Source organism: Hippoglossus hippoglossus, chromosome 23, assembly GCF_009819705.1.
Source record: "Hippoglossus hippoglossus isolate fHipHip1 chromosome 23, fHipHip1.pri, whole genome shotgun sequence".
Lineage (NCBI taxonomy): Eukaryota > Metazoa > Chordata > Actinopteri > Pleuronectiformes > Pleuronectidae > Hippoglossus > Hippoglossus hippoglossus.
Window position 1 is genome coordinate 15,035,578 of NC_047173.1, and position 17,473 is coordinate 15,053,050.

General features: G+C 44.9%; 1 protein-coding gene across 8 annotated transcripts in view; it reads left to right on the plus strand.

The window, feature by feature from the left end:
• The window catches only part of pawr (PRKC, apoptosis, WT1, regulator), a 44,182-nt gene that overhangs the window by 14,667 nt on the left and 12,042 nt on the right, over positions 1–17,473 (plus strand). For all 8 annotated transcript variants that reach the window (XR_004613010.1, XM_034577598.1, XM_034577594.1 and 5 more), the window contains one exon: positions 16,380–16,502. Coding sequence is in view for 7 of the 8 variants with exons in the window: in XM_034577598.1 (XP_034433489.1) it covers positions 16,380–16,502 (123 nt within the window). In the remaining variant the exon portion in view is untranslated. The remainder of the gene's footprint in view (positions 1–16,379; positions 16,503–17,473) is intronic.

The window sequence follows — 17,473 nt, forward strand, 5'->3', positions numbered from 1 at the left end:
CTGAAATCATCTTGGGACGAAACATCGTTTAGATTCTGTATCTCGAGCATTTTTGAAGGTGAAGATATCATTTCATTAATATCTCCGGTGTTTGAAGTGTCTTTGGCATAAAATAACTTTACCAATGCCGCCAGATCTCCTTTTGATGCTTTGGTTAAAATCCAGGTTAAAGTCATTTTAAGGGTTTTTAGAAAATTCGGTGTATTTTTCCTGGAAAAGTCTGAAGAATCAAACGTCTGAGCTGAGACCAAAGCTCCAGCTGTTAATCATAACGTTACTGTTGATACGACTTAACTACAAGTGCCAGTACTACTGTGATACAGCTGTAAGTCATAAACAACATCCTGAAGCAGCCTCATGTGGAAGTTGACCTGAAAAGTTTCAGGACAAAGTCGATAAACTTCATCAAACAATACGAATAAAGTCTGATATGGTTTAAAAATGTGGAAAATGTAGAACAGCGTGTTCTGACAGGGTGTGTGTGTGTGTGTGTGTGTGTGTGTGTGTGTGTGTGTGTGTGTGTGTTTAATAGGGAAATAAAACGCATCTAAAACAACACAGGGCGTCTTTTGTGTTCAGAACAAACAAACATCAGTGACTCAAACACCACAGACGTATCAAACGACTTCTGATGACACAGAGATGATTTTAATTACCGAGCTGCCTGCGTCTCATTACAGTACCGACTTTAATTTCAGGTTAATGTGAGTTAAGTGGTTTTTCGGTGCTTGAGCGTAACCAACAAATACACGATAAGCTCGGTGTCAAAATTAAGAGGAGTCACTGGCTGTAGTGGGAGCTATAATTTGATTTCTGTTCGTTTTCAGTGCTTCAACGTGAGCCTGTCTGAACGTTAGAGCCTTTAAACCTTTTCACGTAATAACACAAATCTAGCACATGAGCCGGAATATGAGCAGAATATGATTTCAAGAAAAACTTGAAAGATTTATTTATTTGGTATTTCACGATCAAACCAAAAGCAAACTAATCTCATAGAAAGAATTTTTATAGACACAAGAACATTGGAGATTATAAAAAAATAACATAGTAGGTCAGTGTTTAACATTTACAAGTGGGAAAATAGTTTCCATGTAGAAAGTTCAAGGTCCAAACTATCTTTATTAACCCCGAGGGGCAATTAACTGTGCCGCCAGAATTAAGCGCATAATAACAATAAATACATCAGATCTGTTAGTTCTGCATCTTCTCAGATTGAATCTACGGAAGCAGCAAAAACTCACTGAACAGCGTGTGGCTGAAATCGTCTTGTTCAGGCCTTCTTTAAAAAGTTAGAGACTCAGGACTCAAGAGTCGAATTATCAGAAATAATCAGTTTTATTATCATTCTTTTCTTCGTTAATTTGAAACCAACGTTTCCGGGAGAATCAGCCGCCTCAGGTCGACTGTTATTAGTGGACAAAGGAGGATTAACAGGTATTTAAGAGGATTTATTTAATGATCAAATGTTAAATATTTGTCTTTCCTCCTGCAGAGCTCACACCTTCAGCTAATATGTCTTTTTTTACGGCCTCTGTAAATACACAGAGCCAATATCTGACGAGCGGTTATGTAACACGGAATATAACCATGTCAAACACAAGGAAGTACAAGACAAAGAAAAATAAACCCCCAGTGTTAACGATTAAACTTTCATCCAGCTTCGTGAATGTCACTGAACCAACTCCAAACATGGCGTCATGTCAGACAACGTGGTGAACGCTCTCAGGCGAACTTCCTGCCGGGTTTGGCCGACGTGCAGAACGTCCCGCAGCAAAAAGTAAATATGTAAAACAACAGGAACACATGCAGTGGGGTTATGTAACAGTGGTAACCGAGTCTACGTGGCTTTTTCTAATTATAGTTTATACTTTGACTCTATAATCTTCTCCAAGGACATTGTGGGCCATTAGTCGTCAATAGAAACCGACCTGCTCATCCTGTCACGGACGAATCGGGATCGGCTGACGTGAAATCTTTTGTTTCACAGAAGAAACCGTGCAGAGAAGATGTGCAGTTATGTTTTATGTAAAGAAAGAAAATCGCTCGTGAAAGATCAGTCCGGGACGTCTTCGTTAGAAAGTCATTCATTTGGAATTCCTGCAGCACATTAAAATTATTATTCCCACATTTACTGATTCATTTGCTTGTTTTGGTACCGGTCCCGCTGAGATATGTCGTCGGGCTTGAACCGACGCTCGAGGCCCCGTTTCAGCTCCTTCGGTCCAAATTCCACTTTGTCCGCAGGGAAATCCATTTAACTGCTGTTTTATGGTCGGAATTGCAGCAATGATTGCTCCGGGAAAGTTTGCCTGGAGGGGAGCAGATGGGCGCTCGCAAGTTTCTTCTCCGGCGTCGCTCCTGCCCTTGAGGGATGTGGAGAGAGAGCGGGCGAGTGCAAATTCACCCGTGTGGAAAAAACAGGCCCCTGCCCCAAAGAGATAAGGGCCCGTTTTGACCCCATTAACGCCGGGAAGGAGGTAATCGGCATGGAGGGAGAGGGGGGGGGGGGGGGTGCTGGCATGCAGCAGCAGTAAGAGGCAAAGCTTTGTTACCTCCAGTGGAAATTACATAACATAATCACAGGCTACAGACACACACAGACACACACACACACAGGCTTCCCCATCCAGCTTCTCCTGCTGTTATCGAACCTCCCCCCACTCGCTGCTGAGGAGCCTCCAGTGACGCTGTGCCACATGTTTACTTCAGGCAGGAGGTCTTCGCTGCGTCGTCCCACTTCCAGACTTCACACACATTCCTGTCAGACGTGCTCAAAAATGATCCGTCTTCGTTACTCGACTTTTCTACGCAATAGGACGAGCGACTGCTGGACAAACTTTAGTCCCATGAAGACGTTACTTTGGAGTGACCTTTGACCTCCTCCCTTAAGGGCGACTTCATGCTGCCTTTAGGTGAGAAAAGAGACGTGTCCATTTCCTCGTTCCTGTGACCGGGCGCACAACAGTTGCTTATACATGTTGGTTTTCGTGTCATTTAACTATGAGACGATCACGTGAGGGGTTATTCGGCCCTGGCGGAGGGATACGCTCTCCTGAGTGACATCGTTTTTTCCCTGAATTCCTTCATGTGGAGGAATTATCCTCACGGCCCCAAAACTACAAAACCACAAATTAGTTTAGAAGGACTTTATAATCTGCCCCACACACAAGAGCCTCGTTCCTTTAAAGCCGCTAGACCTCAGAAATGGAGGCGTCCCTCCTCGAGGACACACAGACATATAACAGATGTTGTATGTATGGAGTGGAAAAGAGATGACTTGACAAACAGGAGGACGATATACATAAAGATAAAGAAAGTGCAAACCTACGAGAAAAATGTGGATCTGAAAAGACAAAGAGCATCGTCCAGGATCTGCCGAATAGAACGAGATGCTACGACAGGATTTAAATAGAAAATAGAAGACAGAGCTTGATATAACAACAATTCCTTTTGTAAACCACAAAGACCAATAAAACACCACATACTTTATTCATATGTGGTTTTCTTGTTTAGACAGATTTTCACGGACCCCCTGTGCTCGGCCTCGGGGCTGTTTTCATCACCCCTGCCTCACAGCGGAGCATCAAAACACCGGCAGCAGGAGAAGAGGAGCGGAGAGCACGTTTTGTTTTTCTGCTTATACGTGGAGTTGGTTAAATGCCAGCGTTGGCAAAGCCTCGTCTGTCTGTCCCCGGCCTGAGGGTCCGGCACGCCGCGCAGGACCGGTGCACGAGCAGCGTGGGACTCACCTCCTCGGCTGCGTCTCTGTTGTCCTGTGTCTTCATACGTGTGTGTGTGTTGAAGTGAGATAAGACTGTACCTGCTGCTGAAGTGAGGCCGGTGTCCAAGTCTGTTTTATTGTGAAGCCGCAGATAAAATGTCTTCTAGAGCTCGAACCTTTATGGATCTTTGTGTGATGCTGATCCAGATCAAGATAGTAGGGAGTGAAAAATGTGCGGCACTGATTCCTAAGAATTTTACAGTTTAACCACAGACTGTATTATCAATAACTTTCAATAAAAAGAAAACAGAAATACAACCAAATGTATAGAACTTGAATTTAGAGAATAATATAGATTAACTGATTAGAATAGGGAGGTCAAAGGTCAAGGGCACGCCTCTTGAACACGATATCTCAAATCTGCTTTCAAGAAATTTCTTCAGATTTGGATCAGTTGTCACTCAAAGATAATCTGATTAGATTTTAGGGGTCAAAGGTCACGGTGACCTCCTCAGAGTCACACTGATAAAAACGCCGACACTGATGTTTGTGAAAGGCTCGTTTTTATCTTTCTGGCTCTAATCTCCTCACGTCTTGGACACTGGTTCTGCTCAGGGACCCGCAGCCTGTCTCGTCTTGTTATCGTCTCTGTTTGTGTCTCTTGTCTTTTTTCATTTTCCAACTGCACACATTGTCTTGGATGGGAAATCCAGTCCGTGTTGGCCGGAGCGGTCAGTGGCCACACAGGTTTGATGCCTCCAGCAGACGTGGTTTCCCTGTTCGGCCGCTGCACAGGAGGGACGAGAGCTTATTTTCCTGAGTGTCTGCTGCTCGTCTCTGCCGGCGAGAAGACTCTGGAGAGAATGTGGTGGAACCCGCCAAAGTCAACCCACAGGAAGTTGATGAGTGTCCCGCCGCCGTGGCTCAGGGGGATCAACTCGCACTTGATTGAAATTCCTCTGACATTGGAACCGTGCTCGCCGCTAACTGCTCGACCTTCTTGCAGAACCATTACTCTCTGCTTCGCCAGTACGGACGCACTCTTCGCTACCGTGGCGTCATCTTGGCTCCGCGCTGAAAAACTTCTGCATGTTTCTCATTTGTGCGTTTTTCTGCTGTTGATGATTACTCTTCACTCAGACGTACGCCTCCGCGGCTCCGAGCGCCGGTTATTGAGCTGTCACAGCTGATTCTGCTGCTTCGCTGTAAGACATGAACTCGGGGAACTCGGCGTTACTCAGCGTTCTGATGGGAAGGAGCTTTTTCTTTATCTGGTAATGGAAGAAGAAAAAAAACGCCACCAGGTCTGAACGGGGGCCTAATTGTCTCGGTTCGAAAAGCGAAGACACAACAGGGCAAACTTCGGATTCTAACTGGAACCATGTGGCTGCGTAGTGTGTTGTCAGAGTGACGTTACGGACCCACAACATGTGTGTAGCTCGCAAACACGCACTCTGACAGAGGCTTCCCCGGCTCTGACATCTCACTTCACCACTCGGGCCTCTCACCCTCTCGGGGTCGCCGCTGTTTATTTAGATTATAAATCATTTTTTCGGTGTGTCCCTCTCTCTCATCTCCCTCGGCAGGGAAAGGGGGTAACTGGTATTTCGGGGGGGTGGGGGGGGGACAGAGTGGCAGACGCAGGCTTTAAATAGAAGTGTTTTTCGCTCATTGTTTTTCTTTCGGTGTCAATCAGAAGTACAGTGGTCCCGGAGGCCCCGCTCCAGCTGTGCGGCGCGGTGGTGTGCGGTGGGTCGACGGGACTCGGTCGGCTGTTTGTTTAGACGAGCTGCTCCTACGGGCTCAGCTGTGAATTCCACATATGGTTCCGTGCACGCAGGTAGTCATGCAGCATGAGGCACGGAGGGGAACTGAAGACCTGGTGTTTAGAACCACTTTATTACTTACTTCACTTTTCATTCCACATTTTTTCACAGCATTTAATATCGAGCTGATTCAGGCATTGGGGAGTGACGAGTGTTTCCCAAACACAAGATGGACGATACTTCAAAAATGAAGCTAAAACCAGCAAGAAACACATTGTACAGCTCAGTGATGAAGTACTCAGACATTTTACTTCAGTAAAAGTACCACATTAACTTTTTTACTTGAGTAAAAGTAAGTACTTGCTTTTAATTGTATCCTACTCCCTAATACTAAGTCATGTTAACTGTAGTAGTGTTGTGTGTGTGTGCAGAGACTCGTGCAGTTGTGTGTTGTGTGTGCAGAGACTCGTGCAGTTGTGTGTTGTGTGTGCAGAGACTCGTGCAGTTGTGTGTTGTGTGTGTGCAGAGACTCGTGCAGTTGTGTGTTGTGTGTGCAGAGACTTGTGCAGTTGTGTGTCGTGTGTGCAGAGACTCGTGCAGTTGTGTGTTGTGTGTGTGCAGAGACTCGTGCAGTTGTGTGTTGTGTGTGCAGAGACTCGTGCAGTTGTGTGTTGTGTGTGCAGAGACTCGTGCAGTTGTGTGTTGTGTGTGCAGAGACTCGTGCAGTTGTGTGCTGTGTGTGCAGAGACTCGTGCAGTTGTGTGTTGTGTGTGCAGAGACTCGTGCAGTTGTGTGTTGTGTGTGCAGAGACTCGTGCAGTTGTGTGTTGTGTGTGCAGAGACTCGTGCAGTTGTGTGCTGTGTGTGCAGAGACTCGTGCAGTTGTGTGTTGTGTGTGCAGAGACTCGTGCAGTTGTGTGCTGTGTGTGCAGAGACTCGTGCAGTTGTGTGCTGTGTGTGCAGAGACTCGTGCAGTAACGAATCAGATCAAATGGATTCAGTAGTTCAGGGTTTTGCGGGTTATGAAGAGTTTCCAAATTCGTTCCTCGTCAAACTTCTTATTCGTCCTTTTCTATGACGACTCAGGAATTTGTGGTCTTTTCATTTTTCCATTAAAAAAAAACTGAAAATCCATCAGAGATGAGTCCAACCTAACGAGGACAAACACAGCAGCAGCAGTTTGTCCTCCATAAAGCTCCTAATCCCGTTGATAAATTAGATTTTGAAGAGACAGCTGTTGCTCAGCCAGACGCTTTGTATAAGATAATTGAATTGTGACCTGCTCTGAACCCGGGGGGCCGCGACTCTAACCAGACGTGTTTTGTTTTGTTTCTACGAGACATTATCTCCTTGATTAGGCTCAGAAATTCCCGTCCAGCAGACCGGAGCCTTAAAGATGACACAGAGGAGGAAAATCTCAGGAGGAAATCTTTGCTCTGCGAGTCATTCCTCACTAATGACTGGATCACGGCTCGGAGCAGCTTCTCAAACCCAAAGTGTTTTTATTTGGTTTATGATTAAACACGGAATTTGTCCAGCGTCTGTTTCGGACTGAGACAACATTCAGACGTGAGAAATATGATACAAACAACATAAGTTAAGTTTGATAAGTTTAATGCTTATGAGAATAAAAGTATGAACTCAGAGGCTGAATCCTTCATTATTCATTGAACTGAAAATATCTTAAAAACAACTCGACCTATGTTATAAATGTTGTTGACTTAGGTCAGGTAGATTTTCATTCATCAATTAATTTTTAAATCTATTAATTAATAAATCTTATCTTAACAGTCTTGTTGCTAAATGAGTTAAAACAGCAAAAACAACACTCTTATCTTTGCAAGAACTAAACTTAAAGAGCATGAAATCAAATCCAAACTCAAACACTGTGACATGAGGTTGTTTGACTTTCCTCCACGACAGCAGCAGGTTTGTTTGTTTGTCACGTGACACAAACACACAACCTCTCAGTGCCAGGTGTGTTGTTCAGGTGCAGGTCGGGGGACAAGCTCGATAAAGCACTGCCCTCAGGTGCCCTCAGGCTGCTACTGCTCTCCAGCTGCCCGGCACACACAGACACACACACACACACACACACACACACACACACACACACACACACACACACACACACGCATGATTAGAAAAAGAAATAAGCAGCACTTAAACAGTAACTTCAGCTCAAACTTTACAGAACCAACTGACACATTGAGCTGTTTACAAAGCCTTTGCTTAGTTGTATTCTGATAAACTAGAAACAGCTTTTTATAAAAATCTGCAGCAGGGCTCAACATCCATGTTTGGAAAAACAAATACAGAAAATCAGGAAGTGATTATTCTGCTAGTTTGAAATCCCTGCATCAGCACGAGAGCAACATGAAGTCAAGTGGCTGGAATTTGTCTGAAGAGGTTCATTTTGTTTTGATGTGTTTGTTCGTTGTGAGCGTGACTCACTTATTTAATCTGTTTTCTATGAAGCGGGCACAGGGAGAGAGAGAGAGAAGCATTGGACACTGGAAGATGTGGTGTAATTACTCAGGAGCGTTGTGGCGTGTTGTGTTTGTTGTTTAGTTTTTCTTCCTCTTTGCTCGGCAGTGGCGTCACGGAGCAAACCCGACAATGTGTGAAAGCCGTTTGCACTTAGGTCGCTGCTCCCGGTCCTGCAGCCTCCTGGACGCTCCGGTCCTGGCTCTGCTCCTTCTCAACGTGTCTGTGGTTCTTTTGATAGGTCTGTGAAACCTGAATAGTCCCCGAGTTGTCGGGGGCGCTGAATGAGCGCGAGCCGCCGGCCAACAAAACCGAGCGCCCGCGGCCAAAAAAACACGACGGCCGCTGCAGAAAGGCAGCGAGGACTGAAAGCGGCACTTGGCGCCGTGACCGCCTCGCTCGCGTTGGATAAACGGAGTCAACAGAGAAGGGTTTCTGCTCCTCAAGTATCTGAGCCTCACGCTGACCCTGAATATCTCCTCTCTTATGAGGTGTCCATTGTGAGGAGGGTCTGCTGACACAGAACTCGGCTCGTTTCCCCTCCGCCGAGTCCAGGCCGGTGCCAGGTTGAAAGGTAGACGAGGGCCAGCGCGTTCAGGAGGCTTTGTGGGGTGGAATAGAAAAAAAGCACGGGCCTGGGATGCCAGATGTTAAACAGCCCATTTGGCATCCCATCATGCTGTGGGCTCGGGGCGGCGATCGGCCGAACACGTGAGGAGATACCAGACATTCCAAGTCGGCCACAGCTCGGGGTCAGAGGTCACATCGTAGAGATAAGCTGTTATTAACTCTGTGTTTGGCTCAAGATGTCGCTCCTATCCGTCCGTGACACAGCGTCATGGTTCCCGGCACAAACGGTCAGATATGTCCTGAAAGGCTGAATTTGAAACGATGGCCGAGGCTCAGTTATCTCACAGTTTAAATCCATTTTCATATAAACCTCTGGTATCGTCTCCGGCTGCAGGAAGATGCTGAACGCCTCAGTTTACAGAACAAGATGTCGTCTAGCGATGAGCACTCACATGTCAAATGTGGTAAATTTTAAAATCGTTTTTTCGTATAGAATTTTTAAAAAAAAGCAAGTTTTCAGTTGGTGGCTTTGCAGCAGTTGGTGTGTTTCCAGGAGGTTATGTTGTCACCTCTGTCCGTTTGTTTGTTTGTTTGTGTGTTTGTGAACAAGATGACACAAAAACAACTTTACAGATTTCCCCCAAACTCAGTGGAAGGATTTAATTTGCGTGAAGGAAGAACCAATGGAATTTTGGTGCAGATCCAAGAAGTCTTTTATTACTTTCTTCAACTTTACGTGATATATATATAGTATATATCGTTTTTCCATTTTTCCATTCACCAGTCATTTTCTAAAGACTTTGAAATCTTTTGCGAGTGATGAGGAGCTTGTGACCTTTCTAATATTAATACATGACAGAAAAATTTATGTCATATTTCCATTCTACAGTGTTTTGGTTCATATGAGGGGTTTTTTTTGGGGCCAATTTTCTGTAAATCCATTTATAATTTGCTCAAGAAGTGTCAAGCAGACCTCCTGTGGAAGGACCGCTTTTTCTGGAGCGTTTACCTAAATCTGTCAGAGAGCATCTCGACCTTGTAGTTTTACTGTCTGTTTCTTAAGATATTAATAATCCGGACAGCTTGTGGAAGATAGGACGAGAAGCAGCAGGATGTTGGATGCTCCCTCTTTGCCCTTTTGTCTTTTCCTCCTCTCTGTGGATTTTTAGCTGCTTCTGTGGTTTTTCCAAATCCTTCCCAGTTTTCAGGCGACGGGGGGGGGGAATGTGCGATAGAAAACAACAGGGTGACTCCACTCAGCGGTTTTCCTTCTGCCACGAGAAACATGTGTACGATATAAAAGTGTTGGAACGCCACCGTCGTGTTGCGGCCTGCCAGCACGGGGGTGGGTCTGTGCTTTCTGCCGCGCGGTGCAGAAAACCCCATCAGGACAGGAAGGAACCAGAAGTGCACATGGCAGCACTGGGGCGAAAACAAGATTAGGGGGTTAGACAAAACACAGGACCCCCCCCCCCCCCCCCCCCCCCCCCCGCGCAGCCTCCGTAAAGCACGCGGCAGGCGCCCCGTTATTGCTGCTGCTCTGCAGGAACACGATTTCGTTAACGGTGATGCGGGACTCTGGAGAGAGGCTGCTGGGATAAACGCTCCAGCAGCCATCACCACCACCACCAGCCCGCCGTCTCTCCCGGGCTTGAGTTACAGCCGCGCTGGTCTGTGGTCGGGACGCACAGATGTTACAACCATCGAACGTCTCGCTAGAAAAGCCCGAAGCAGGCTGTTCTAACGGAGGGTGGAAGCGGTTATTACTCAATGAGGATTAGCATCAGTAAGGAACACGTCAGAAAAACAACCGAATTCATCAAACGTCACTTCTTATTCCTGCTGATTTGACTTTAGTAAACATTTGACATGATTTTTAACATTTAAAATGATTAGTTTTACTCATTAAAACCCTGTAAACGATGAATATTTATTTTATTCCAGGCAGCCATTGATTGGTTTTCATTTAGATCTGTGTAACTGGCAGATTGAGCTGTATGATCGTTTGTTTGAAAAGGTTGATAGAGCTGCTCCTCACAGATCATTGTCAGTTTGTACCATCTCCTGCTGCGTCTCCAGAGAAAACAAACATCTGACTTTCCCTAATGGGGCTGTAACTACAACCTGGATCATCACACATCCAGACGCAGGTCGGCCGTGTTTACGAGGACGAGACTTGAGCAAATACACAAAGATAAAGAGCTGCTGGCACAGAGAGACAGGAGGGCTCGGTCTATTTCCTGCAAGGACCCTCTGTTTTACACTGGTCCAATTTCACGATACCAAAAGGAAATGTGTTTGACTTTTTTAGATCTTTTATTGTGTAAGTTTTCACCTCAGTCGTGTCGTGGGAGTTTAACGGAGATTCAGGAGCAGGACGATTTTTGATAACAAGTTTTTAAAATGTCCCAAAAGGCAGAAACGCACGGACACACAAGAACATTAACGGACAAAACATGGATGTAACAACACAGATTTGAACTCAGGTTTTTCCACAAACAACCTCACTAACAGTGCAGGAAGTAACTGAGCATTTCGATTGTCGCTCACATTCTGCTGTGGTTGTGTTTTTGCCTCGTTTGTTTTTTGGTATTTTATCTGTTTTGCATAAATACAACAAATTATTTATCGGAGATTTGAGGGCGAAACTGTGTAACGACGCAATTTTTCCACGGATCTGCATAATTTCACGGCATCGAGCATCATCACTTGATATCATCCATTAGTGATGTTGTTCACTCTTCATTTCCTCGGCTCTGTATAGAAATCATAGAGCACAGAATTCTGCCTGAACCTGATAATGAGTGTTTTGCTCGGGAGGTTGTCAGATAAAATGCTGCTGTGTTTCAGATGCAGCGTTTAGTGGATTATTGTTCAGCTGAGCACACACAGCGACGGTGGGGTTGTTAAAAGCTCCGTAGTCACTCGTCGGTTCGTGCAGACGGGTCATGGCCGTGAGACTGTTCTGGTGTAATACTGAGGGTCAGAGGCACAGCAGGGGGGCATGTTTAAAGCTGGAGAGGACATTTTCCAGAGGGGGGACGCAAATGTCCAAGTCAGTTGCTCTGGAACTTTTCCTGCCAGAAACAGAGAGTTTCTAACAGACACAGACTCTCTTTACACAACCGCTGCTCCTCTCCGACCCCCGGTGCGGAGGTTAGAGACCAGAGAACACGTTTGGCAAACTTCAGAACTCGCAGAGAGCTGTTTCCCAGACGCAGCGCGGGCTCACGCAGACAGATGGAGAATCTGTGCCGGGCCCTGCTGAGCCCGTCTGCTCCATCCGAGACGTCCGGAGGAATGTTGCTGATGCTGCCGTCTCTGGGTCAACAATCACAGCCGGACCCCTGCTGTTTGTTTGCTGAATGACTGGACCCCCCCCCCTCCCCATCCTGTGGTCTGGCTGGGTGAAAATGAGAGTTTAACAGACTGTAAGTTCGAGACTTTCACTTGATAAACAGTGGATTCTAAGGAACTCTGAGATTCGCGGCCAATATAAGCTTTGATTCTTGAGAATGTCTTGTACGAGCTTTGACTCGACTCGGTCCCCAAACAACACTGAACCAACCACATCAGGCCTTTAAATCCTGAGGAATCTGAACTGTGAAGGTGGTAAATCTTAAAAGTCAACAGCTTGAGTGTTTGTTGATATATTTAAATGACTTGTCTGTTTTCCTTAACCCTCTGAAAACAGATTTACCACCGGACAGGTCACAGGAGATTGTTGTTTGTTTATTTAGCAAAAGTGACAGAAAACAAGCGAAAAAACATTTTTGCATCCAGGATTAAATGTAATGTTCTTGCCAGAGATCAGTGAAAAGTCCTCTCACACATTTTTAACACTGTGAAATGACGTCTCACTCCTGCTGAGAGTTGCTGCACCTCTGCTGGACTCTGACTCTGACCCTGACTCTGACCCTTGACCTTGGTGTCGTGTCACACCTGAGCTGTGTCTGTCTGTACTGAGCTCTTCTCTCATGGATCATCTTTAATGGAGTCGCAGCGAGTGGCAGGTGATTATCACACGTGAGTCATTAAGCTGCTGTATGGGACTCGCCCTCAGGCCGAGCTGCCCTCTGCTTGTTTAGGAATAAATCAGACGGCTAAGTGGACGGGGCCCTGGCACGATGACGAGGCAGCTTCTACAGTGTGTTCATGTCGGGTGATGAAGAGGAGGCTGAGGTTATTAGAGGGTAGAATTGGATATATAGCCTGCTGCCATTTTCATAGACTTTCATTGGAATTGACATTTCTCCTTGGAAATTAATTTTCACCCTGGTCCCTGCGGTGGAAACTCTCGGCGCTCCTGGGGAAAGTTCCTGCAATGGAAACTCGTCTTATTCTTTAAGGAATTAGTCAAACTGTCACGGATAATAATCCTTTTGATTAACGGCTGGATGCTGAGCGGTAATCTAAGCTTCGATGCTGCTGAGCCAATTAATGTAGTTTTGTATAGACATAATGTAAGACGTCGTGTTTAAAGACATTCAACCTCTGGATTAGTGCAAACTCCCTCTTCACTGCTACCAAGCTGAGGCTCTCCAGTAAATCACATGGAACATCAGCTCTTTTACATAATACTTTAATTTAGCTATTATTTCATCTGTCTTTTTGAATTATTCCTTTACATTAAAAAGATCTACGAGGTTCTTCGGAGCGCTTTCTGCTGAACGCCGGGACGACATCAAGGTTTTGGCCAAACGCTCACGTCTTAACCTCTGGGTCGTTATTATATTTATGTGCCGCAGGTTTACGGCCACCACAGAATCACTCAGCCTCGCTCCGACAGGAACTTTAAAGACGTAGACGAGAGCGGGGCGAGGAAGTTTCAAGCTCGAGAATCAGATGCACGCAGCTTCTCACAGAGCGTCGGGAGAAAAGACTGAGAGCCAGAGTTTCCAGAGATTACAGACAGACATGGATACTGACACTGGAGCAGAGGAGGATACGTGTTTTACATGCTTCACATTGAGTAAACACTCTCACGAGGCCCTGACACTGTCTGTGGCTGTAAACAGGAAGCAGAGAGGATTCTGGGAAAAAACTGGCTGCTTGTTTTCAGCTCTTTCTCCAGTTTTTATTCTCTTGAATCAACATGATGCTGTTTATAGTAGAGAATGAGTTTACAGGACTGTTGACTGTTTTATCTTAAACTCCACTAAATATCGTACATATCAATCGTAATAATGATAATAATATCTATATTTATATCGTACTTCTCAGGACACAGTTAGAAAATGCTTCACAGATATAAAAAACCACAAGAAAACCCACATAAAAATAATATGGAAACAAATAAAAAGATTAAAAACACTAAACGCTTGACAGGAATCCAAGCGAACCACCCATAAAAATAATAGAAAATAAATAAAACTTGGTTAAATCGTGGAATGCGGAACAATAAAGTAACCAGCTCTGTTTTTTCCACGATGTTCTTTGGTGTCGGTTCTGTTTCGGTTCTGTGACCTGAACATCTATAAAGTTTTGAGAGCAGGAGACTTTTGAATGAACACTTTTTGGGGAGAAAAGCCACATGCGTCGGCACTCAGCTAAAAACACGAGCTAAGTTTATCTCAGTCAAACTCAACCTGTAATTTACACACAATAAAAACCCTGTGAAGTCAGAAAATGAAAAATGATTCATTATCCAGCAGTTCAGCCACGAAGAGCTTGACTCATCGAACAACTTCAGGAGAAGGATATTGAATAAGACGTGAAACACACGACTCATAACAAAACTAAGTCAAACCATCAGTCCGGCTGTTTCTCGTTCATCCGTCTTATTATCTGTTTGATTCCGAGGTACGAAAGTGGCCAAAGAACATAGAGTTTGACGATGTCGGGAGCAGAAACGACCCTTATATGGCTGCACACGCATCGTCCTCTCCCTTCGATTTGGAACAGAGGAAAACACGCAGCAGTTTTGGAATATTACTACAGCGAAATGTGCCGCGTCTCAATCCAAAATAAACCTTCAGATTCCCAATTTCCACATTCCAGGCGAGTGGGTGCATAGCAGGGAGGTTAGTCACTGCACAAGCCACTAACTTCTGTTTCATGTCGTTTTTAACTTGGGGGAAGTTTGTCATTTTATTTCCAACCTATTGTTTCGTCCAAATCCTGAGACGGTGCCATGTGAAGCCGGCCACTCGCACACTGCTTCAGTGCAAAACCACAAACCGCTTATGTCGGTTTTGCTTCAGTACAAAACAGACATAAGCTGTTTGCAGACATGTTCAGACTTTTATTCAATTATTTAACCATTTCTTTTGGCCGACTTTCATATCTTTTTTTAATTTCACTGTTGCTTTCTGCAGGGGAAGATGATATTTATGTCTTAAGCGTCACACAGTCAGACTTCAGCTCTATCTTCTCTTCTATTCTATTCTCTAAACTCTTTTATACTTTTGCGTCGAATAGTTTTTGCACAATCCTGCAAAAAGACAGACGAACCTCCTTGGTGGAGATGATAAAGGGGACTTTTTCCTGCACATGCATGTCAGAGATGAAGGCTGTGAGGAAGAGGAGAGAAGTAAACATTCGGCTCTGTGAGAGCTGGTGTTTTCCCTCAGGACGACTGATAAAGCGTTTGGCAGGAAAGGCTTTAGAAACGACTGCATTCCTTCTTAACCTCTCCGAGCTATTTTTACCAATAAAGGGCTGATGAGTGGGTAACGTTTGTTTCGCCCTGTCGCGTGGAACAGGAAGGACTGGTTTGCGTTGTGCCCCTCTGGGAGTTTTGGCCCCCGGTCTCTGTCTCTCGTCACGATCCAACCATCCGTCCTAATGTCCAGCTCTGTTTAGGGCCATGCATCTTCATCCGAACCCGCTAACTCTGCAGCTCTGTTTGCTCTACACTAATGCAAATAGGAAGCCGGGCCGGAGCACATATTTCATGATAAAGCTCAGAAACCAGGAGTTGGAGGTTTTCCCAGGCGAAGTCTAAGATCTATCCAGAAATAATGAAAGAAATCTCCTGGCTCCTCGTCCGTCAAAGGGATGTTTGCACTCCGTTTGTTTGCTCTTGTCTTTTATTGTGTTTTCAAAGGGACATTCCTCTGGTCAGAAAAATCCCCTCTGACTGTCCTCAGGAGGTGAAAGGCCTCGGAGCAGGCGTCACCCTGTGTCCTGAGCGGACTCTGGCTAGTGTTTGAGCTGCGGCTCCCCTGGGATTCCTGGAAGTGAATGTGATCACGTCTTAAGAGGATTAAGAACAGACGAGACGGAGGTCACCGTCGCTGTGATGGTGGGAATGACCTCGCTTGTCACCGTGCGTCTGTCAACCGTGGAAGGGACCAAGTTATTTGGGGTTTTCTTCAGGGATTCCGCTACAATATTAGGGAAACGATTTCCGATACGATAAATTGAAAAGAAGTTGTTTTCAAACCCTTATGACAAAAAAACACGGCTTGATATTTATATATAATGATGTAGATATGAAGCTCTCATTCTACACAGACCAAAGCAATCAATAAAAGAAAGTGAAGATAATAAATATCTGATCAAAATGACAAATCAAGACAATACGACAAAATAGATCAAAATGTAATGATAAAATATAAAACATAAAATTATAAAACACTACTTAAAAGCCAGACTAAATACTTGGATCTTTAATATGTTAAACCCATAAATCAGTACGGCTCTTATATGTAATTTATGAAATTAAAATCAGGATAATGAATTCAAGCACAAGAAAGCAGATTTCTTGGTGTATAAAGATGATTAAATGTTAAAGTCTAGTTGTATGAAATGTACTAAGTACCAAAACTAAAATGGAAGTTTTACAAGGCAAGACAATCTCATGATTTATTCTCCCAACTCTTCTTCTCTCAGAGTCTGGACGAGCTGGACGACGACGACCCAGGGGAGAAGGACAAGAGGGAGGAGGAGCTGGTTCAGGCCAACACGTTCCAGAACGAGGCCATGGCTGCTGACCCCGCCACCGGCCACTTACTGGTGAGACGTGACATGAGATACACACACACTGAAGTATTCACTCAGGCTGAAGTGTCTGTCATCCGGCTGATGCGTCCATGCTGCCAAACGGAGGCAGTGTTGCTCAGGGAGACACCAGCAGATTTCAGGAGCTGAGCTTGTGTGAGAGACGCTGCAGAGATGCAGATGTGTCTCTACATTTCATCATCGGCTGTGAAATCCGGTGAAAGCAAAAAGAAACGTCCCAAAATGTCGTTAAAGCGACTCGATGATCCTCTCGCTCCAACTCCACTTTATTTCAACAAGCCCAAAAAGAACAGAGCCTCTGTTTCTAATGAGGCTAAAGTTAAACCCAGAGAGAAAAGATTAACCTCTGAACCTCATCAGATTCTGATTGGGTTCTTCCTGATCACTGCTTGATTAAGGACCATTTTTGATTTTCATTATTAGTTGCAGCCCTTTAAAACATGACAAAACAAAGTGAAGAGGTTCGTTCATCAGCGTCCGGATCTGTTCCGTGAACAACGTCTGCTTCTCAACAACGTGAACCAGACGCCGGTGATTACTGCAAAGTGACTCTTTCAATTTTTTGGCGAGTCGCTCAGTGTTTACTTAATGAAAAGTGAAGCCATGCACAGTTCGGTTTCTCTTTCCCCCCCCCCTGACGTGTCCAGGAGTGTTTCTGAAGAACGGAGGCGATAAATTAATTAGTGCAAATGAAACCAAACCAGGAATCGACACACTCAGAACTTCAGTCCTCATTATTTTTCAAAGAGGAGTTCACATTCAGTCGCGTCTGTAATTTCAAAACCCACTCACGAGTCGCACACGGTGATTTTCAATAAGACTCCGAGAAACAGGGAGGAAATGAAAAGCATCCAACTGTGTAACAGCGACTGAAACCTCCACCCTGTGTGTGGGTTTCTGTAAGAAAGTAATCCGGGCTGATATGAAAATTGAGCGAAACAGAATAAATATGAATCAAATTTGCT